The following is a 23,600-nucleotide window of genomic DNA, read 5'->3' on the forward strand; positions in this document are numbered from 1 at the left end:
AGCGGCGGCTCACGCAGCGACTCCGGCCCCGGCGGCAGTGAATCCCTCCCCGGCGTGACAGCACCGTCTCGGGCCGTGAAAGGCTTCGGCTCCGTCCGGAGCTCATGCCGAACCCCGCCTGAGCAGCCCGCCTCTCCTGCCTCTCCTCTGCCCCGCGATCCGCAACAACCAGGCCGACTCCTGTGAGTATCTGTGGAGGAGGAGGAGGAGGAGGGGGGTGGGGAATGCAGTTTCTGCGCGTTTAGAGTTGTTAAGACCTCCGTGCATGGATGCATTATTTCACAACACTCACCTGACACACGCTGGATCGATGACAGACGCGTCCTCGGAGCAGAGCCCGTGGGACACCTTCATGCACCCGGACATTTTCCTGGTTTTCAGAGGGGCAGCAGGGGATGGGCCTGAATATAAAGGCCACTTATTTATGTAACCATCTGGGCGCCAGTGCATTCTTTAAGAGCAGAGAAAATAGGTCAGACTCCCAGAAAACCTGCAGCTGGCACCACAGCCTCTGCAGCTCGGACTCTGCTTCGGCTTCTTCATGAACGTGTCTGTGCCCTGCAGCTCCAGGGTCTGTGAAACTTTTGATTCGTGTGTTGCAGTGTGTGTTCATGTGTGAATGTTTCCTGAAGAAGAGGAGGAGGCTGCACAATGTAGGCCGGCTGCTCTCCAGTGGGACTCCACACTGCTCTCTGGGGGACCATGGAGCCAGAAGGACCCCTCGCCCCAGGGACCAGCTATGGGCCCCCCCCCTTCAACTCAGCACAAAGCTTCCTCAGCTGCACCTTACAGGTAAAACACCTCATCCATGTGGGAGCTCTCTTTCCCATCATGCAACAGTGCAATCATCTTATCCAATGATGTCTTCTAGTCCTCGTGTTCTCCGAGTGCGAGCGATGGTCTGAGACGCTCGTGGGCTCGAGCCGGGGATGAGGGCGCCACGCAGGCCGAGGCCCCCCCGCCCGGCGCTGACCCGGGGAGGAACGCACAGAGGACACTCAAGTCCTCGGCCTTCCCTTCCTCCCTGAGCTGGGACTCGGACTCAGAGAAGGAAACACAAGATGGTAACACCTGGTTTAGTATCTCCTGGGGAACCTGTTGCACGCTTTCTCAGGAGTGTTCACTGTTGTCCCCTTACTGCTTTAAGTGTAGTCTCATCTATGCACTGTACTTTTAAATGTGGATTTTAACTGTTGGGCCGTGCGTTGATGTTTCTGTCGTTGTGTGTTTTGTGTGGTGTCGCGTGTCAGAGGAGGAGCTACAGCACTTTTCTAACCCTCACGGTCTGGCTGCTCACAGCCCAGGATCTCCTTCTTCTGGACTCAGGTGAGGAGGAGGAGGAGGAGGAGGAGGAGGAGGAGGAGACGAAGGAGGAAGAGTCGTTTTCTGACGTGAACGTTGGAGATTGTCCAATTCAGGCACATTCACAACCTCAGGAATAGGAGAGGGGTGGAGCCTGGGCATGGCCTACATTGGCCCTTATCCCCCAAAAGCTCCTTTTCCTTCCAAGTTGACATCTTCGTTGGCATCTTCTCCTCTTTTTATATTTCTGTGTTTGGTGATAACGACCACGCGTCACATCCTCTCACCCCCCCCACCTGAATTCCCCCGTTGTTGTGACCTGGACAATCTCCTGCTGCATGTGAAGGACAAACTGCAGAATGTTTGGACCCGATGCTCCAGACAGTTTCCAGAGCTCGTTTCTGCAAACAGTGTTAAATAGAGAGACTCTAAAACTTGTGTTATCAATTTAAAACATTCACATCATATGTATATTTATATCTACAGTACACCCAGTTCACTAAAACCCACTTAATTCACAGCAGAAGGATCAAGGTCATGACCTCATTGTCCTCAATAGTAGTTATTGCACAGAGAATAAGAAATAAGAGCTCACACGTCATCTATCATGATTATAATGTGATGAAATCCCTTATTTCAGGCAGTGATTCTAAAGCTTCACTAGTTCAAAGCTGAATTTAATGTTTTTTCTTTCCTTGCAGACTTAGTGAGGACGACCCACAACCTGACAAACTGCAGCACTTGCAGAGTAGAATGGATCCGTTTCCCCCGGAGGAGCACGATGACACCGACTCGAGCACAAAGACAGAAGAGTCGAACGCGGCTCAGCTCGGCCGAGCAGAACGTGAGCGCCACTCGGGAGAAACTGAATCCGCCTGCACACTCACTATCTCCTCTTTTTTTTTCATTATCTCAAGGCTCCTTTCATTCACGATTCCTCTGTTTTCTCTTCCCAGTGGCAGACGGCAAAGTCTGGAATGTATCTGAGGGAGCCGAGCTGCTTCTGTCCAAAGTAAAACCAAAGGGAAGCTGCCAAATGGAGGAGGAGGAGGAGGAGGAGGAGGAGGGTGAGGAAGACGAGGGAGACAAGAGGCCCATGGGAAAAGAAGCCAAGGAGTCTGAGAGGGATGTGTACACCTTCCCCGGGGACTCCGACCCTGAGAGTCCTCCGCCTGCCCCCTGGGCCCATTGCACGTTCATTCAGCGCTGCAGGAAGAAGAGGGTTCTGCTCAGGCCCTTCTCCGGACTCGGGAGTCTCCGGAAGTCAACGTCCTCAGAGATGGCACCGCTGGATCCAGGTGGAGGGCGGTACGGGTTTGAGGAGGTCGTCTTCGGAGAGGGACGAGAGAAGAGACACGACGAAGAGGAGGAGGAAGAAGAGAGTGGGGTGGGGCTCGGTGAAGAGATCTTCACCTGTGTGGAATGTAGCATTTACTTCAAGAAGCAGGTCCATCTGCAGGAGCACATGGTGGAGCACTGTCAGAGCGGGTCGGCGGGCGGCCGGCGTATGGGGAAGAGCGTTCGATTCCGGTGCACCGAGTGTGGGTGGAACCTGCCGAGTCGCCCGGCGCTGGCAGACCACCGCAGGAGGCACCAGGAGTCCCGTGAGAAGATCCTGGAGGAGATCGAAAAGCTGAATGAAAATGGAAAAGGGTTGGACGGGAGCGTGGTGAAGAACATTAGTCCAGACCCTGTTTTGATTCCAGACCCAGAAACGGTCACATCTCCACCTCTGTCCCCAGTTCAAACACCAGAGGCCGACTCAGCCGTTGTTTCCTCCGATGCAACTCTTCCAAACTCAGTTCGATCCCCGGCTCACGCTCGAGCCGTCCCTGCCCACCGCCGCCGCTTCATCTGCCCCAAGTGTAACTTCAGCACGAGAACGTCCCAGGCACTGGCCAATCACTCCAAGACCCACAACAGGAAGAGGAACGTCCTCCAGGCGGACTCGCCGTCTCCTGGGTCCCCGTTACGCCCAAAGTCCTCCTCCCTGGCCTGTGATCATTGTGCCTTCCAGACCTCCAGTGACACTGTCCTGAGGGAACACCACAAACTTGCACACCCGGGACAGTTCTCCGACGAGGAGACAGGCCGCCGCTCAAAGACTGACGTGGTCGCTCGAGTTTCTAAACCTGTCCCCGCGTCCGAGGACGGTGCCGCCGCTCGGCCCACGAGCCAGGTGGTCGGGAACAGGAGATTCAGCCGGAGAGGGAAGACCTGGGCGGATCCGGCTAAGTCTTCTCACGGGTTGGATGAGGACACGCAGCATCGGAGTGAAGAAGACGAGCAGAATGATGTTCAGAACACAGAGCTCGACTCCGAAGCGTCCGGACGAGAGGTCGGCTCACCTGCAGGAGGAAAGCGTTCCACCAGGGGGCGATCGGACACAGGTGAGGTCGAGTAAAACTCTGGAGAATGTCTGACAGAACTCATGTGAGGTGGAGCCGTACACGTAGAAGGTGCAGGCGAAGATTTCAAGAGAGCTTTTGGTGTTGTAAACGCGTCTGGCGGAGAATCTCCAGCTTGTTTGGTAACTTTTTTAAACTGCTGAGTCAAAGAACCTGATAGAGAAAATGTTCAGTTTTTGTTTGGTCTCTTTTTCAGCCGAAACTACCGGACAACTTATTTTTTTATTTTGATCAAGTTTATCAACATATTAGACCCCAAAATACACAAAAACACAAAATTGGATATGGAAATTGTTGTTATTTTACTAAAAAAATTACAATCATGCTCAATGAAGCATTTTCAAATGAAGCAATATACAATTATTTGAAATATAACCGGAAATATACTCATGAAGACAAACTGGTACATCACTGACTTTGGATTTCATAAATAACAAAGCAAAGGTCTGAGATGAAAATCAATTGCAATCAGAAATATTAATGAAGGTAAAAGTCCAGATACCATTTTCATTCTGAAGATCTCAGTTGATGACATTTCCACAAACTCCCTCCCTCTTCAAACCTTGTGCTGACATCGACCATTAAACCGATTCATTAAACTATGAAAAGAAATCAAAGCGCTTCCAGATTGAAACTTCCACCCAAGGTCCAGGAGCGATGGAGCCCAGTTTGCAGCATCGATGCACAAACATGGAAGAGTCATCAGAAGGAAACGTTATCTGCAGCCACATCACAAGAGTCCACATCAGAAGTCTGCAACGCCACATCTGGATAAGCCAGATGTGGCGTTGGAGGCCAAGTGAACAAAGTGGGAAGAATGAACTGAATCTCATTGAGTTCATTCACTGGTTTATCCAGATGTTGCTCTGCAGACTTCAGGCAACGATGATGGTTTGTCAAGAAGTCACAGGAACGTTTTCCTCCTGATGACTCCTCCTTGAAGACTCTGTGAATCAACACCTTCCTGCAGCTTCTCTACAGTCACGTCAGGTTTTGTGATGCCCAGTTAATAACTGTTATTAATATTCTCTTTCTTTGTAGACGACTGTCAATCACAGCAGAGTCCGACCTTCTCTCCTCCGCCTAAGAAGAACGTGAAGGACGAAGACGAGCAGGAAGCAGAGAAAGAGGGACGGGTCCTCGCTCTGCGGAGGAGCAGCCGGGTCACCGGAGCACCGGCAGAGAGCGACGAGGACGACGACACCGACGAGGAGCGGGTCCGACTCCTCCTGGCCGAGGGCCTCCTGGACGAGGGCCTCCTGGACGAGGAGAACAACGAGGACTTTGAGGCGCTGAAGAGCGTGGAGAGGAAATGCCCCTACTGCCCCGATCGGTTCCACAACGGCATCGGGCTGGCCAATCACGTGAGAGGCCACCTGAACCGAGTGGGCGTCAGCTACAACGTGCGTCACTTCATCTCCCCCGAGGAGGTCAACGCCATCGAGAGGAAGTTCTCGTATCAGAAGAAGAAGAAAAAAGGTCAGCGGCTCGTTGCAGGTGTTTCTTTTTTACACGTTGATGTTGTCTGAGCACATTTTGTAACACAAGCAGAAAACACCTTAAAATACACTTTGAAAAATGACCCTGATCTAAGAGAGTGTGTGGGAACAACTTGGGCCAAGCTGGAAAAGATCTGCTGATCACCTGCTTTTAGAGGTGTTTACTACGGGGGGGGGGGCAGTGGTTCCCAGAGTGGCTCAAGGGAACCACAACGACTCTTTGGGTCAAAGCTTCTGCAACACAAAATATGAAGTTAAATCATCTCTTCACTTCTTTTTCATTTAACTTTTCCTTCTGGATCATTTTACTTCTTTCGTACTCCATCAAGTTTTTAAAATAGCAAAAGATCAAAGCTTCACTTTGCTTTGATCTTAATGCGAACAACCCTCTGACTTCCATCAACTTTATTTGACTCTAAAAGGTTCGATGACCGATGCTAACATTTGTTGATTTGGCACCAAATACAGATTAAAGGATTATAAGATTTAAAGTGTCTTCACCTTCAGTCACACGTCTTCGTCTTGTCTCGTCCGTCTTCTCCTCAGTGGCGAACTTCGACCCGGACACCTTCAGCGTGATGCACTGTGAGTTCTGCAGCGCTGGGTTCGATACCCGGGCCGGCCTGTCCAGCCACGCCCGCGCCCACCTCCGCGACTTCGGCATCACCAACTGGGACGTCACCATCTCGCCCATCCACATCCTGAGGGAGCTGTTCTCCAGCAGGCCGGACCTGGTGATCCCCACGGCGCCCCCCCGCAGCCTGGTCTCCCCACAGGAGGAGGACGAGGAGGACGAGGAGGAGGAGGAGGAATGGGAGGGAGTCACTCAGGTGAAGCTGGAGGGGGAGGAGCGTGACATCTGTGATGCGGAGCCTTCGAGATCTCCTCCACCCGGGAAGACAGAGGACGGTGCAGAGGAGGGTGATGGTAAGTTTCCATTGTTGATCCACAGTGTGTCACATCCACCTGTGATAACCAGTGTGTTGGTCACTGGTGTGTTTGACCTGGTGACCTGGTGACCCTGTTGTGGTATAAAGACCCAGCTAGAGACCATTACCAGTACATAAAGCAGTGGGAAGTGTGGGTTCAGATGCTGGTTTGAATCTTTCACTCTGAATAAGGTGTTATCCCTGCACCGTTGTGTTGTGTTGATCCACGATCGTGATGGAGGGTTGTGTGTTTGTTTGTGTGTGTGTTTGTTTGTTCTTGTGTCTTTGTGGGAACCAGTGATTGACTCAGACTTAATTGGACTGAGGACAGTTTGGTAAAGTGAGAGTGAAACACATTCAAATGGCTGTTAAAGGGTTGAGACCTGTGTTTAAATGTAGGGGGAGACATGAGGGGTTATTTGTGGCTAAGACAGTAGAGCGGGTCGCCCACTAATGAGAATGTTGGTGGTTCGATCCCAGTCTCCCCCCATTCCACCTGTCTAAATGTGCTTGGGCGAGAAACTGAACCCCACATCGCCTCTGACAGCTGAACCGGACGTGTGTGAGTGATGTGTGTTAGAGGAAGTGCTGCAGGTGGATGTGATGGGCTCAGGGTGTTTTGTATTGTGTGAGTCAGTGTCCTCACTAAGATAGAGGTGTGTGTTTTGGGGTTAGAACTAATGAGAGATGTGTGTATGTGTGTGTTAAGGTGTTTCACTATAATAGGAGTGTTTAACTAAGACAGAGGTGTGTGTGTGTGTGTGTGTGTGTGTGTGTGTGTGTGTGTGTGATATCAGGTGTTTCAGTAACATATAGGTGTGTGTGTATTTTTACTGCTATGTCTATAAACCTGTCTTGTGAGGACCAGTGAACTCGTTGACCTTATGAGGACATCGTGGTCGGTCCTTGTCTCTGTCGGAGGGTTCAGACTCTGGAGAGAGAATCAGGTTCACATCAGTGACACAATGAGGTTATTTAGTCTGGATGGATAAAGAGCTCCAGCATTTATTATTTATAGTCTATATATATTTTGATATATATATATGTGTCAGTGTGTGTCTACTAATACTTGTACCTTTGTGAGGACCATTTTAGACATAGAGTGAGGGTTAAGACCTGGGTTTATGTTCAGGCATTTATTGTGTATGTGCATGAGCGTGTGTGTGCATGTGTGTGTCCGTGAGAGAGAGAGTGGCTCTCCCTGGTGCCGGTGGTAGATGTGGCACTCGGCGCATTCATCCCAACCTCCGCCTCCACTCGATTGGTCACGCCTTAGCTTAGCGGTGCATATGGGGGCAAAATGGCTGCTTCCACCTCCCCGCAGACCCAAACAATAGCGGAGCGAGCGTCTGGCTGCGGCCGCCGGGAGTCCGAGGCACTGCGGCTGCGGACCGGTGAGTACCGCGCTCCTCGCTGCTGCGCACCGCGTGTCCCCGGGTCGCACGGCGGCGGCTCGGCTGCGCGTCCTGCGCCGCATCCGCTGTCACATCCCAGACACTCAAAGTCTCTATCGGAGCGGCAGGGTCGCGCGCACATGCAGGTACGCGTGCACGTCAACCAAAAAATAAAAAAAGGAGAAACGCTTTGGTTGTTGTTGTATGTGCTGCCACCCCCCCCCCCCCCCCCCCTCGCGTCATGCACGCGCGTGCATTTTGCGCTGGTGTCGGTGTTAAACCGTGCGCGTGCGGGGTGACGTCCGAACCCTCCCGTGCTGCAGGATCCGTGAATTTACCTCCAGTTGCCCAATCCTCGCCATTTTCCTCGGCTTTGATCTCCGACAGGGGACACGCTGTGCTTTCATGTGCACGCGTCTGTGCGTGTTTTTGTAACCATTGTAACTTTTTGGTCGCATCTCGGTACAACTCATCCGCTCCTTTAAAGGAAGTATATCCGTGTCCCCGGGTGGGGGGGGGCTCCGCGAGTCAACTTGTCTCCTCATCCACTGTGTCCCCAGAATCCCCCTGACTCCTCAGCATCGTCCTCTTTGTGACTCTCGGTGCTTTTCACGCCCTGAGGTGTCTCATCTTCTCCAGGCGGGAGATGAAGAAGTGACACGCGCAGATCCGCCCACCAGACAGAAACCATTGTCTGACTACACGTCGCTTTTTTTTTGATTTAACGATTTGTCGCAGAAAATGGCACTTTTGTCCCAGGAATGTGTGACTGCAGGGAACCGTGCGCTCTCTGCTCGAATCTGACTCTGGAGCAGTTTATACTTTTCTGTCACCGGCTTTCATCAGCTACTTGAACTGTTTTCCTCACAGAAGATGTGCTTTTGTTGCAGGGACTGAGAAATTATAGGGACTGAGCATCCGTCTTTTTATTTCCATCTCAGAAACACAATCTTTACACGAGTGACGCAAATCCAATCTGATCTGGAGACCGAGTCCTCAGAGGACGTTGTTCCATTCGAGGTGATTTATCGTCACAGGCGCTTTAATTGGTGTAATTGACGTGGCACACTCATGTGGATGTTGTGTTGTAGGGGATGAGGAGGAGGCTGCCGATGAAGAGGACGAGGAGGAGCTGCAGCCTTCAGCTCTGGACGCTCTGGACGCTCTGGACGCTCTGAGCTCCAGCCCGGAGAGGACGGGGCTGTGCGGCGCCGAGACGGACGGCATCTCTCCCGCGGAGGATGCAGACACCAAGGGTGAGAGAGAAATATGGGAACGCCGACCCCAGGGTGTTGAGAGGAGGTGGGATTCGCTACAGCCGAATCTTATCTCTGCTGTCAGGGGGGAAACTGTACAACTCACCCTGGTCACAAAAAACTCCCTCCAGGCAGGTTGGTCCCCAGGGACATCCTGAGAGGGAGACAAATGTATTTCGGGGCTAATCAGAGCAGCTCTCACACGGGTCCTGCAGACTGGAGGTAGACAGGGAGGGTAAGTGAGGTGACGTGTCCTCTGGGACTTCTGTGGCCTCTAAAACAACCGGAGCCACCTGCTGATGCTTTGCAAACTTTGTGTTATTGTTGAATAGACAGAATAGTTAATAGTCGTTTTGAGACGTGAACTCCAGAGGCCTTTCTCGGCTCTTATCACCTAAAGCTCTCTTTGACATCTTCCTCGGTGTCTTCTACGTGTGTGGCATCGATTCTTCATATTGAGATATTTACATTTTGTGTGTTTTTCATCAACACAACCACTCGCGGTGAGACTCGGTTCCCACAGCCCCTCTGGAGAACGTCTGGAGATTCAGTGCACATCTGAAAGCAGCTTGTGATAACAGATGTTTGGTATCGTGTCTCATCAGCTGCTCTTTGCCTCCTTCACAGAGCACAACCTGAGGTGTGAGGTGTGTGGAGCTCAGTTCGGGACCAGACGTGGTCTCTCCAGCCACGCTCGCTCTCACCTGCGCCAGCTGGGCATCAGCGTGTCGGAGAGCAGCGGCGCTCCCATCGACCTCCTCTACCAAATTGCCAAGGAGCGCAACATCGACAGCCAAATAAGCTCGCCCCTCTCGGCCAAGGGCCCCCCCGCTCCCGCTCCTCGGAAAGATGAGGATCTAGACGACATGGACGAGAAGCCGATCCCTCTCTGCCTCCTGGCCAAAGCAGCGAAAGCGGTGCCGCGCTCTTCCTCCTCCTCCTCCACGCCCTCACCTTCTCCCGGTGCCTCCCCGGCGCCGCCTCATTCCGGCTCCGTGGTGAGGAAAGCCCCGATCTCCTCTCTGCTGCCGGTGTCTTCCCCCTTGCGCTCGCCGGAGCACAAGGCCGGGGGAATGAAGGGCCAGAGCTCGAGCCTCTCCTCCACCGTCAGCGCAGCCAAGCCGCTCTGGGCTCCACAGGAGGACGACGCCCCCCTCAACCTCAGTAAGTGTCGCCGCCCTCAAGTTGTTGATGATGAAGGAAAGACCCCGAGGACCCAGTACTTCCACTATAACAAAGTTTATTACAAGAAATGATAGGTCAGGACGGGCATCTAGATACCCGGAGATACACAAGCCAAAAGTGAAATCTGACTTGCAGGGGTTGAAAGCACATTTATATAGGGAGGTTGGTTCCGCCCCTGACTTCAGGTAAAACACATCCCACATGGGATTTCTGATTGGTCAAGAACATTCCTTCTGCACCCACCCATTAGCTGGTCAGAGATAACTCCCTAAGTCAAAGGTCATCCCAAAAAGGTAGAGAGCAAATAAGATGAACATCTGGAGGACTCTCTGAGAATGTCTGAGAGTCCAGAGGGCAGGTATCATAAATGTAAGCCTGTCATACACGATAAGATCACACTGTTTTGTTTCTCCTCCCTCTTCAGCGCTGGAGGTCGACCCCAACAAGGACATCGTGTGCCAGCTGTGCGGCGCCTGGTTCGAGACGAGGAAGGGTCTGTCCAGCCACGCCCGGGCCCACCTGCGGCACTTCGGGGTGGAGTACTCCGAGTCCAAGGGCTCGCCCATCGACCTCCTGAACCGCCTCATCCACAGCGAGGACTTCAAGCACAAAGCCAGTACGCTGACGCTCGACAGCCTCACGGAGTCGCGGCGCCACGCCACCACCACGCTCTCCTCCCCGAAGCTGTCCATGCTCAGCCTCTCCTCCTCCTCCCCCCCGCCATCCCTCCTCTACAAGGTGACCACGGCGAGAGGAGGGTCCACGTCCAAAGCTACCTCATCCTTACTCAGCCCGCCTGCCAAACGTCACAAGTCTTCTTCCATGCAGCTCTTCCGCCTGAGCAGTGGCGAGCTCATGGCGCTTCCACACAGTAAGTGCTGCCATGACACTTTTACAGGAACACAGAAATGGATTTATATCTTAAATATCAGGTGAGAGGTGGTAACATATCTGTCTGCTGCGGAGATCACGTGTTTTTCTTTACAGGTCTTGCTCGAATCTTCCAGATAATCTCCTGCTGGTTTCTCCTCACTCTTCCGGAGAAGGTCTGGAGATTATCCGGAGTCCGGTGCACGTCTGACACACGTGTTTGATGAGGTGTGTAATTGTTTTTATTTTTATTTGATCAACTCCCAGGTGACCCTCCAAAGGAAATAGGCTGTGAGTTCTGCGGGGAGTATTTCGAGAACCGCAAAGGCCTCTCCAGCCACGCCCGCTCCCACCTGCGCCAGATGGGCATCACCGAGTGGTCGGTGAACGGCTCCCCGATCGACACCCTGAGGGAGATCATCACCCGGCGGGGCCTCCCCTGCGCCCTTCCTCTCAAACCGCTCAAACCTCCGCCTCCATCCTCGCCGGGACCTCCTCGTTCTCCTCTGTCCACCTCCTCCTCTCCTTCAGCCACGCTCCTCAGCCGCCTGCCCTTCACCTTCGCCCGTCCCTCCAGTCCCGCCCAGCCCACCGTATCGAAATCTGGCTCGGCTCCACCGACGTCCTCTGGCGGGCTGATCCTCAAGCTGAAGCCTGAGCCGGTGCAGCTGGAGGTCACCACGCCGGGAGCTGTGGGGAGATCTGGGAGCTTCTCCGCTGAACCTCTGGGCTGCAGCTGGAGCAGCGTGGACAATTCATTCCCCCTCAACTTGGGTAACGTTAAGTTTTGTCTTTTAGCCATGTAAGGGAATAGTTGACATGTTTACCGTTTGGCTAAGAGGTAGATGAGAGTGTCGATGCTGTCAGACCTGTGTTGTTGCGTCTGTACATTAAACATGTTCACGTTCTTCCTCAGCCATGGCCCACGAGGTCGAGCCCACGAGGGATATCCGCTGTGAGTTCTGCGGGGAATATTTTGAAAACCGTAAAGGCCTTTCCAGCCACGCCCGCTCCCACCTGCGCCAGATGGGCATCACCGAGTGGTCGGTCAACGGCTCGCCCATCGACACCCTCAAGGAGGTAATGCACAAGAGAGGGGTGACCTCCTCCTCCTCCGACCTGGGAGTGAAGAAGGAGTCGAGCCAGGGAGCCAACCGGTGGGAGGGCGCCGGCGGCTCCGAGGGTTTGGGTGTTTCGGGCTTTCACTCGTCCAAGTACCGTAAATCTCCTCTCAGTTTGCTGCAGTCGGGATCGAGACTCCACAAGCAGGGCCTGGGCTCCGTGGGTCCAGCTGGGACGCCCCCTGCTGGGAAGCTTTTCAGGATGTCCCCGCTGGGCAAGAGGCCCCTGTCGGAGGAGGCCCAGTCGGCCTCCCGCTCTCCTCCACGTCAGCTGAAGACCTTCTCGCCTCTGCCACACGATTTCTCCTACAAAAGAAAAGCCTCCCCGGACAAGCATGGACACCAGGGTGAGCATCTGTCAGGTTCTTGTCTTTTCTCATTCAACTCCTCATCAGTTTTGTCCTGACTCCTCTTCCTCCCCTTCAGATCCCAGCTGTGAGCTGTGTGGCTTCTACTTCGAGAACCGTAAGGCCCTGGCCAGCCACGCACGGGCCCACCTGAGGCAGTTCGGCGTGACCGAGTGGTGTGTGAACGGATCCCCCATCGAGACGCTCAGCGCCTGGATGCGCAGCCGGCCCCAGAAGGTTCTGGAGATGCACCGGAGCTACATGCAGGGCAGCCGCTCCTCCCTCAAGAAGGTGAGGAGACGCAGCAACTACCTGTTTCACTCCGGTCACTAACTTCTCAGGCCTCATGTGGGTTAATCTGCTCTCCAGCTAAACCCACTGTGGCAAATGTGACTCGTTCCTTTCAGAGAGAAAATGTGAAATATGTGCAAAAGATAAAAACCCCACTGTGCCCCCCCCCCCCTCTCCCCCCAGCGTCTCTGAGCAGGCGTCATGTCTGGAGATCTAACATTCCTCAGCCGGTGGCTCGACAGACATTTTGTGTCAGTGGAGGCTTCAGACGTGTTGTCTCACAGCTTTGAGCTTCACTGTAGATCCAGTGTCTTTACACCCTGTGATGAACAGCTCCACCAGTGAGGAGACAGATGCCAGAACCACTCCGCTACTGGCCTGATAGTTGCCATAGTAACCCGGCAGCCTGGCAGCTTATGTTTCATCTTCAGATAAATTATGTTTTTTGCTGCTGATAGAAGAAAAATGTACGTGTGTTATTATTCCTTTTTCCTTCCCCCCCCCTCCTGAATTAGGTTCTGGTGCATTTGCGTCACTGTCACACCTTCTCCCTGAGCTGGGAGGCGACACACATACAGAACGCATTACCTTTTAAACGTCCTTGTAATCATATTGCACGTTTTCTTTTCATACTGGGAAAAATTGGGCGGCTTGTACTGGGAGGTTACACGTACATCTTGAGGTCCCAGTCGAGACCGATGGCACCATTAGAAATGTATTCCTCCATTTACAGAAAATATAAATAGAATAATTGATCAGTGGGTCGACGGAAATTAATCTAATTATGTTTCAAGCAATTGTTCAAAAACAGAAAAAAGACCTGGTTCCATTTTCTCAGGGAAAAGGTTGAGCTGCTTTTAGCTCTGGGACTTTTGGGAAATATTCATATATTTAGCAATTTTTCACAATTTTATTAACGGAACAAAAAATTCATTTTAACCCTTTAATAACCCAACTGAGAAAAACCTATGGAAACATTTTTGCTTTTCCTTTTGGGCGATGATTTCTTATATGCTTTTCTTATAATAAAGATTTCTACCAAATGCTTGAGATACTACATCAAAATAAAAGTACCAAAATACATGCAAATACAATTTTTTTTTTTTTTTTTTTTTAGAGAAAGTCAAATTTAATGCTATTAAATAAATTACAGTGAAGCATTCGTGGCTCGTGTTCAAACACAGGAAAACATTTCTGGTTTTCATTTCCTCACGTTTCCCCGTCAGCTGCTGGAGCAACGATAAAAGTAATTATTAGTTTTCTGGCTGCAGTGAATAATTTTCCTGAATCCATTGTCTCTAAAAGTCTCGGATGTTTTTCCACAACCAACAAACCAAAACCCAAAAAGTCAGTTCACAATGTAACAGACACAAGTTTGTAGTTTTGTGCCGAGCTAAGCAAACTGGTTTCTAGCTGCAGCTTCATGTTCAGTGTCCAGACTGATCAGTGTTGACTGTAGATGTGTGTTCAGGATGATAATTGCTGTCTGAGTGTTCTGGTAATAACAAGGCAGCGTTAAAACGTCAGCAGCTCCGTGATGAGGACACTTCTCTTTCTTCCTCTCGCAGCAGAAAGCCTCCTCCTCCTCCTCCTCCTCCTCCTCGCAGTGGTCTTCCTCTCTGGCCGTGAGCCTGGTGCGAGCGCAGAGCCGTGACGTCACCCAGGGATCCTCCAAGGCCACGGAGGGGGGCGGCACCGGGTCCGACTTCCGGGCCCCCGGCGCCAGGCCCGGCTGCAGCAGCCCCGCCCCCCCGCGGCTCGGCGGCGGCCTCCCGCTCCAAGCACAGGTGGCACGAAGCGAGCTGAATGTGCGTCTGCCCAGAGGTACGTGAGGATCACAGGAACAAATACACTTCAACTCAACAGCTGCTAATCCTTAACTTTAGTGGTTTTGGTCTTTTGTTTATTCCGTTAGGACAGTTTTTATTTGTTTATCATGTTTATTTTTATGTTTTTTTACTTGTGTGTCTTATGTGTGGGAAGAACATAGTGTTAAAGAGTGTAAACAATATTATAATTATTCAAAGTGTGAACAGGAGAACTGAAGGCACGATAGCAGTTTTAACTTTGGAACAACTTTGGACTAGTTGGACAAATAAACAGTTTGAAACATTTAAATCAAAAAGTTTCACCAGGAGAACGAACTGAGAGGTTTTCACTGAACCGGCCTTTTGTCTCCAGTGACTCGTTCTTATCTTTACACGTTTCTACCGTCAAATTTCAGTTTCCAGATATCAAACTACCGACAGTTTCAACTTTATCTTTCCAAGCCTGCAGTCAGGAGCACCTCGTGATTTGAATCTTTGCTGCAGACTTCAAGTATCTTGCAGCAGCTCCATCCTGACGCACTTAAATCCAAGTGTTTCACGCTGTCACCTCCTCCCTCTGTGAAGGTTTCGAGCGGCGGCCCCTGAAGCACCCGTCTTGTCCAGATGGAACGGAGAGAGACAGCGGCCCCCCGAAGCCCCCCCGCACAGGCACCGTCCCTGCCCTGGTGCCCAAACCCCCCTCCTACCCACTGGTCAAACTGGTGGGCAAGTTCTACACCCTGAAGTGCCGGTGAGTGAAAACCTGCACGAAAAATAAAACATTTAACAGTAGAGAAGTTCTGAGACAGCTGTTTAATGGATTGTGTCGGGTGGAGATTTTAAACTATATGTGTCTCCGTCTCCGTCAGGTTCTGCGAGGTGGAGTTCCACGGCCCCCTGTCGGTGCAGGAGGACTGGATCAGACACCTCCAGCAGCACATCCTCAAGATGAACTACAACAAGCCTGCTGCTCCCCGAGCGGCGTCCGCTGAACCCCCCGCCCCGGCCTCCGCCCCGGCCCCGGCCTCCGCCCCGGCCTCCACCTCTACCTCCACCACGCCGGCCCTCACCTCCACCCCGACCGGCACCACGGCACCCAACAGCCGCTCCCCTACGCCCGCAGCCGAGTGTGCCCGCACCGCCACTGCCACGGAGGTCGTGAAGGTCTCGGAGGAGCAGCCCGCCCTTTCTCCGACTCCCCTCCCCGTCCCCCCCCAGGTGGTGTAAGCTCAAAGTCCCCCCCCCCTCACTGTCGGTTTAACCCCGTCTTGTTCCCTCCTGCCTTCACGCCTTCTTTTCGTCCATCCGTCTCTTTTCCGTCGGCCTTCACAAAGTGTTGTTGTGGTCGAGCGTCTCCAAAGAGCCCTCGCTGCCCCGAGCACCTTCTGAAGGAGCTTCCTGGCTTATCCACACGCCGGGGATTGTGGGAAATGTCCTAAGGAGAGACAAACTCTCCCCCCCCTCCCAGGCCAACCCCCCCCTGGACTGAGATTTAAAGACATTAACTCTAATCTTGTGGTTGAGATTTTAAACATGTGGTAACACTTGGTGTTAAAAAGGCACTTTTACCGTTGAGGTCACTCAGCACTTACTGAGACTAATTCTGATTGGTTAAAGGAGCAAGAAGTGGAAGCACAGCCAAAAAGGGAAGATCCCCGAAGTTAACTTTCTAATGTATTCACTCCCCCCCCCCCCCCCCCCCCCCAAATATACATTTTGCTTGAATGTAGCTCGAAGCACCTATTGAAACCTTATCTGCACACAGACAGACACACAATCGACCATTCGCCCCGTTCTACTGACCCAGTGACGTTTTGCCTTCCGAGCTGTTGTCGTGTCAGAGGCACAGTTGTGTTTCTCTCTCTGAGAAGTGGGGCCATAGAAAATACACAACGCCACACAAAGTTTTGTTCCGTTCACAGTGTTCTGAGATTTTCTCCTTCCTGCCATTTTCAGTGTCGCCCAAATCCTTATTTATTTATTATGATTACCATGCATCTGAATGTGGTAACAACTAGGTCATTTTAAAAAGCTTAAGTAGAATCTTTGGAATGTTTGAAAAATAGGTCAGCGTTGCACTTTTACTCCCGTGCGCAGTCTGGGTGTGTGTGTCTTAGTTTGTATGTTTGTGTACATACATAGCAAAACGTGCATTTGTTTCCCATTCGAAAGAGAAGGACAGAAGTAAACCTGCTTGATCGGACGCCCCCCCGCTCTGAGAGAACTCCGCGTTGGGGGGGGGGCTGAAGTCTGATCAGGACTTTAATGCATCCATCACCGTGTCGGATGTGCCAAAGAGTCTGTTTACTTCCCTGTCTTGCCTCTGGAGCAGCTGTTTACATTGGACCTGATGGTGGAGGAGGCTCTGCACAGCTCTCGAGTTCCCCCGAGGCTCCGCCCCCGAACAATGGACTGAACCAACCGGCGGCGATTTGCATCCTCTACCGGCGCCGCAGAGGCCCCCGGGCTCTGAAAGCCTCGGGGCCCCCGGACTCTTGTTGTTACTATAGGGGTTCGATTTATTCCAAGTAAACACAAATCAAGCTTCGGCCCTCGTTCCGAACACAGGACCGACCTCGGGCTCCCGGGGTCGAGGTCGGCGTCCTGTCTCTTTCTACGCCGCGTCAGAAAGTGTGTTCATATCAACGAGGAGCTGAGGCGATAACTGAAGCGTCCATGTGTGCTCACGACCTTTTACAACTTTGTTCCAGTGTTTGAAACATGACTGTTCGATCCAAATGATACCCCGACCCTTTTATGGAGTATAGATACATACTATATAACTACATGTACTTAAGAAGCTGTGGACGCTAGTAGAGCCGTCCGCAGCTCTCATAGCGAGGTAGTTTAAAAAGAAAATTAAGTGATCTTAATTCCTCTGGTGTGATTTGATTTCAACCTTCGATCGATGTATTTTTTATTGCTCTGTGCATTTCTGTATTTGCAGTCCTGCAAGGTGAATCTTAGAGTATTTTTTATTTGTATCTGTTAGTCTCTCCAAGCTGAAACCTTGGTGCTGGTGAGAATGTTCCCGAGACGGAGAGTGAGAGGAAAACATTGAAATGTGATTGTCACGTCCTGGTTTCAAAGGACTCTAATAAACAAAGGGGACGACTACTTTGCACGTTGAGATGATGATGATGATGATGATGATGATGAGGATGATGATGAGGATGAAGAACCTCTCCCTGCAGCCACAGAGCACCAGACGCCTCTCACAGCTCTGTGGCTGCGTTATGGGATGTAAACAGATGAGGCCGGTGCGTCGGATCCCTTTTTAAAAAATTGCCTGAAAAAGCCTCAGCTGGTGAAACTGGCTGCTTGGTGTGAGAGTGTGTATGTGTGTACGTGTGTGAGAGAGTATGTGTGTGTGTGTGTGTGTGTGTGACATGACGATGACTTCGAAGAAAAAGATGCAGTTGAGGAAAGTACTGTAAACAAAGGGGCAAGTTTTAAGTGAATCGACTCCAGAACAAACATTAAATGTGATTTCAATTTCAGACGCGACCTCAGATTCTTTACTGAAACATCTTTTGTGTGTTTTTCCTCTGGACGCTGGAGGTAGAAGTGTCCTTTCACCACTAGGAGGCGCTGCTGCACAACAAGATTCATGTTGTAACGTTCATGTCAGAACAAGTTAATTAAGAACTTCATTGAAATTAAAAAAACTGGCTCAACCACACAGCAGAACTCACAACGTCCTTCACCTGTGTTGCATGTGTGGCAGCCTCATATTTTATTGGCTTTGTTTTTATTATTTATTCCTAATATTATGGTTTTAATATCACATGACAGTTAGAAAATAAGTTGACACCGGATGTTTAAATACCACTGTTAACATTCTACACGACGTTTTCAAGCTCTAATACTTTTAAAATCAACACATTTTAAAGGCTAAAGATTAATTATTATTTAACCTCCAATAACAATAACTACTCAATGAGGTTAATGAGTTTCTCAAAACCGACTCCTCTGAGTCACCTGCATATTTGAAGACCTGAGTTTTGGCAGTGACCCCATGACCTCACGACCTCCAGGCTTTCGTGACTGATGTCATGTTGTGAGTCCACGTAGTGACCTCACAACACAAGATGATTCCTGTGAAACACTTAATTGTTCTCTGTCTCTTGTTTTATTGGCCGAGCAGCTCCCACACATCTGTGAGGATCACTCTCTTTTGTTATTGTATTCCCTCGGTTCATCCAGTGATGGGAAACTCGCTCGGATAATGAGTGAGTGGGAGGAAGAGGAGGCTCTGACTGAGATCAAGCACCGAACCAACAACAACACCCCTCTGTGGTGCACCTGAGCAAACACACACTGGAGCAAACCTCCAGCTTCCTGTCAGTGGTTTCACAGTTTGTCATCGGGATTCATTCTAAACTCAGGACACTTCTCTGGTTCCCATCGTGGCTCTCGGACGTTGGATGAAGACGAGGCTTCACACTCTCTGTGATGAGCTGTTTAGTTTGGACTCAGGACTGCACATTGTTCTGAAGCAGCAGATGTTTGACTCTTTGTTCTCTGAGCGTCGCCAACACACAGACACCACGAGCGCACACACGTATCAAGAAGCTGCCACTTGAGAAAAGAGTCATAAATCACTTCTTCCACCGGTTACACACAGATCGTAGTAATTACAGAACAGTTATCTGCTCTGTATTCAAATGAACAGATTCAGAGACATTTTAATAAAACAAAGTAGTAGATTTATAGATTAGATTAGATTCAACTTTATTGAACCTTGTCCTTGTGGAATGTAAATAAATAGATATGTACAGTAAGACATATATATGGAATAGTACAGTACTAACAGGTATTGTATGATATAAGAACTATGAGCAAGATAAATATATAAAAATCTATAAATATGAATATACTATAGGCGGGATAATACAGTAGTAAATAGTAACAGTGGTTGGAGGAGGGTGTGTGGCAGTCCAAGCCAGGGTGGAGGGGGGAAGTAAAGTCACTGGAGAAGGTGTGTGTGTGTGTGTGGGGGGGGGGGTAAATTAACATTTTAAAGCATGAAGCATAAGCGGCTGCTCCATTCACATCCTGTAATAAAACAACAAGGCTCAGGAGATGAATTATGAGAGCAGGATGGAGAAGAAGCTGGAGGTCTTATCAGGAGATGTTCTGCTGGCGGAGCTTCATCTTCTGATCGGCCTCGACTTCCTGATGTTCATCACAGTGTGTCACAGTAACTGACTCCAGATGTTTCATCACAATCTTCACTCTTATCACACGCCCAGCAGGCAGCACAGGTTATCTGCACATTCTCACATGTTCCTACAGTGTGTGTCTGTGTGTGTGTCTGTGTGTGTTTGTGTGTGTGTCACTGAAACATGTGATCACCAGCTCTCTCACACCTCTGGGTTTGGTCCGACACACTGGGCCTCTCTCTCCTCCACCGTCATTAGAAACCCAAATGATGATGAAGTGGGTGAAACGTCTCGAGGAAGAAAGACGTCCTGTTGCTCCGGTTAAATTTAGACACTGGTACAATCGACACTGAGGTGATTTCACAACTGTAAAACGTGTGAGGTTAGAGAAACGGAGGTTCCACAAAGTCCAGGCCTGGTTGTATTTTGTGTGTGTTTTGTGTGCTACAGAAGTAAAAACTTTCCGTTGTGTGTAAGGAACTAAGATGTTGGGAAGTGTTCACGGGTTGATCCTCCGTCACGAGCCGAGCTCTCCGTCCATTTCACTTCCATGTTAGGTGTGAGTGTGAAAGTTAATCCCAGTGTGTGATCAGTGACCCGCATGGGGGGGGGGATTAAGAGTCTGGACGGGCGGATCCAAATATTTTTTTTAAGTTAATCTCTACACAGATGCATTCTGGTCCTCTCAGCGTCTCTGCATCTCGATACCTCCACTCCTTCCTCTGGACATTTGTTTTGAGTCTGCAGAGACGCTAATTTGGGGAGAAACTGAGAAGGAAAACAGGAAAAGGTTCTTATCTCTGAGTCGTGATTAGATCTGGACCCCGAGGTTCTGCTTGAACCTCCCGACTGGACCGAGTGTAGCCCCAGGAGAACCCGAGGTAAACACAGTTCAGAGAAGGGCAGGAAACACTGGTACTTTGGTCAGTGATGGTTTGTGTAAACAAACTGAACAATACTTCACAAACACAAGTTTCCTTCTGTGTTGGACAGAACTAAGACTCACTTGGTGAAAACCCGTCAGTCAGACGTGTCAGCTGATTCGTCGGCTTCAGAGCGATGAGCTGACAGATGAGTGTAATGGATGAGGATTGGTTCAGACACCCTGAGGCTCCTCCGGGTTCATGTTCACACAAACTCTGGAATCTGAAGAGTTCAAGGCCTCCAACGTTTTAAAGTAACGTTTTAAAAACTGATTTATAGCAATATTTTTTAAACCTTTTCGTATTTACTTCTTTCATAATATATATATATATATATATCCAAGATAATGTTAAATCTGAATAAGTTTCAACCTAAATGTTAAACCTTGATGTTGAATATAAATCTAAACCTAAATATTAATATTGGAATCTAAATCTTAATTTGAAATCTCCTTTTTCTTCTTCTCCTATCCTTACCTGGTTACATCCTCTTGTGGCTCCTCCTCCGGAAGTTACACAGGAAGTCACCTGTTCCTCTTCTGAACACACACAGACACACACACACACAACCCCACACACACATGGCTGAGCTCATAGTGGAGGCCTTTGAATATGATCAATGTGAATCTCCTTCACTTAAACCATTCCGAACTAATCCCAATTAAAATGTTGGATTGGAAACTTTACAGCACTACACCCAGATTGTTACTTTGATCTGTATGAAACTGCACAATGAAACAAACACAAACAAATGAACAGGGGTGAAAACATAACTTTTTTTACATAACCCTCATGAAGACCATAATTCTTAGTCTTACATCCTGGAAAATGTCGCCTTATGTCAAATAAAGTGGAAAGAAGTTAACGCCTGATCGAACCCTGATCCGGATCCACACCGAAGTTTCATGGTTTCTCTCCCGACCCAAACTTCACCATCCAAGTTTCATGGAACTCCATCCAGTAGTGGTTGCGTGTTCCTGCTAACAAGCAAACACTAAACAAAGATTCTGATGAAAACCTCCTCGTCGATGGTAACTTGAGTTTTATAAGGATTTTTGTTTTCCTGAGGATTTCGTGCCATCGTGAGGTCGAGACCATCAGAATTAATCTGCTGTTCTTCTGAGAATTCATGTGATTCACGTAATCAGAAGAGTCAAGTTCTGGAAGCTTCTTCAAATCCGCCTCACATCTGGATAAAGATCCAAACACAAACATGTTACAGTGCATTAACATTGTTTTTCATACACAGCATGTTTGTGTTTCACACATCTGCAGCAGATTAGCACATTTTACGCTGAAGATGCGAAACAGTCAAAAATAACAATGAATAAAATCGTTTTTATTTCTTTGGGTAATTTAGATTTCATGTCTTAAAGTAATGTTTGCATTGAGTTAATCATGTGGTTTCGAGTCTCCGACAGGATTTGATATCATCTGGAGACATTTGCCCAACATATGCATGGTTCCACTTACGTGAACATGGAAGATGTTGTGGCCTCGATGGAGGAAAAGGAAGAAAACCTTTCCAGCCTCTTCACTTGTTCCACTTCTTCGTGGGATTCGCTTCAAAAGAAACTCGGCCATGTTCAATGTCATTTATCATATGATAAAAAATGTAAACCTTTCCGTGGCAGCGGAGTGAACGGACACTTCCGACCAGACGGAGCCGCTCACTCTGCAGGTTGAGCACACGCGTGGGAAACTGGAATGTGAAGCACGGGAGGGATCTGAGATTATGTTCTGAATAAAGTGCACGTATGATTCTAATGGAATAATCTGGATTATGTCTCTTGATCCGATGAATATAAAACTGTGATTGAAAATATCTAAATTTCTGTTTTAGAACCAGACTAAATACGGATTGATGACATGCGGCAAGTGTCCAGATCGCCCCCCGGTGGCTGGATGCAGTACAGGTCATTAACGCAGCCTCCTCTATGTAACTTTATGGGACCTTGACCAAATACAAAAATTCTAATTACACGTTTTGGGTAGTTCTTGTCACACTGGTGTTACATTTTCAAGTAAGTTTTAGATATTTGATGATGTCGGAAATAGTTATAACATCAGTAAATCATTGAAACTTGTGCATAAACCAGGAACGTGAACAGTAATAAAGAAAAGTCCGTTTATAATTAGATGAAACAAGTTGACCATGATATCTCCAGTGCAGATAAACCAGGTTGGATGAAGACAAAGTTTTCTAACTTCGCTCTGCACCTCAGACTGTTTTATAAAAAGCTCCCTTTAACAATAGAGTGAACATAACAGCTACTACACGACTCAAAATGTTTCCATACAATTCTAAATGTTTATATATTTGTTTCGTAAGCGTATTTGTCCTTGTAGTTACAGCGCCTGGCCATCAGGGGGGGGGCGCTGCAGCCCTCAGCACCTCCAGCGTGTTCGCTCCAATAGAAACAAACTCGAATTTGCAGCTTAAATAAACTTCTTTAAATCTTTAATTCAACTTTAAATCCAAACTATAAAAAGCGTTGCCTCCGCCTGCTTCTCTGACCGGAATGTGACTTTGTCCTGGAGCGAGGAGAAGATGCACCAGTGAGTCAAGAAGTTCTCCAGTGTCCGGCCTGACACTGACTCAAGATATTCTAAATAAACTGTAATTCTGGACGAGGCAGGACGGCTATTTTTAGACTTTCCTTCCCGTGCTGTCCTCGGATCTGTCACCTTTTTATTTCACAGACTCTGAGGATTGTTGGGACACTGAGCAGAGGCTCGGCCGTCCGGCTCTGACGAGGACAACCTCCAGGGAATGGAGCATCACCAGGAGCTGTGTGGGGGGGCCGGTCTGCACACATTCACCTTCCAGCCTTTTCTAAATCTGTTCAGCCACAAGGCCTGAAGTGCAAACTGGGAAAAAAAACACCCTGCTTTCGCTTGAGATGCTCATTTATATCATCACAAGGTCTTTTAAAACCCAGAGAGAAGAAGAAATACCTCAGTCAAAACCTTATCTAGAAATATACATCACAAACAGCCTTCTCTCTGTGTGTGTGTGTGTGTGTGTGTGTGTGTGTGTGTGTAGACGGTGTGGGGGGGGGGGGGCTTTGTTTATCCTGGCTTCATGCTGCGTCTGTGACT

The 23,600-nt window shown here is 49.5% G+C and overlaps 1 protein-coding gene across 1 annotated transcript; it reads left to right on the forward strand.

Moving 5' to 3' along the window:
- The first annotated feature begins 702 nt into the window (after positions 1-702).
- On the forward strand, positions 703-15,637 carry wizb (WIZ zinc finger b). The gene is made up of 16 exons (XM_053444348.1): positions 703-792; positions 872-1,064; positions 1,251-1,326; positions 2,004-2,146; positions 2,259-3,692; positions 4,752-5,189; positions 5,756-6,136; positions 8,624-8,788; positions 9,416-9,952; positions 10,398-10,844; positions 11,111-11,617; positions 11,760-12,311; positions 12,391-12,602; positions 14,174-14,426; positions 14,996-15,161; positions 15,280-15,637. Exons 1-16 carry the CDS (start codon positions 703-705, stop codon positions 15,635-15,637), a joined length of 5,952 nt encoding a protein of 1,983 aa, XP_053300323.1.
- Positions 15,638-23,600: the final 7,963 nt, after the last annotated feature.

The sequence above is a fragment of the Pleuronectes platessa genome, chromosome 16, assembly GCF_947347685.1.
Source record: "Pleuronectes platessa chromosome 16, fPlePla1.1, whole genome shotgun sequence".
In the NCBI taxonomy this organism is placed as follows: Eukaryota; Metazoa; Chordata; class Actinopteri; order Pleuronectiformes; family Pleuronectidae; genus Pleuronectes; species Pleuronectes platessa.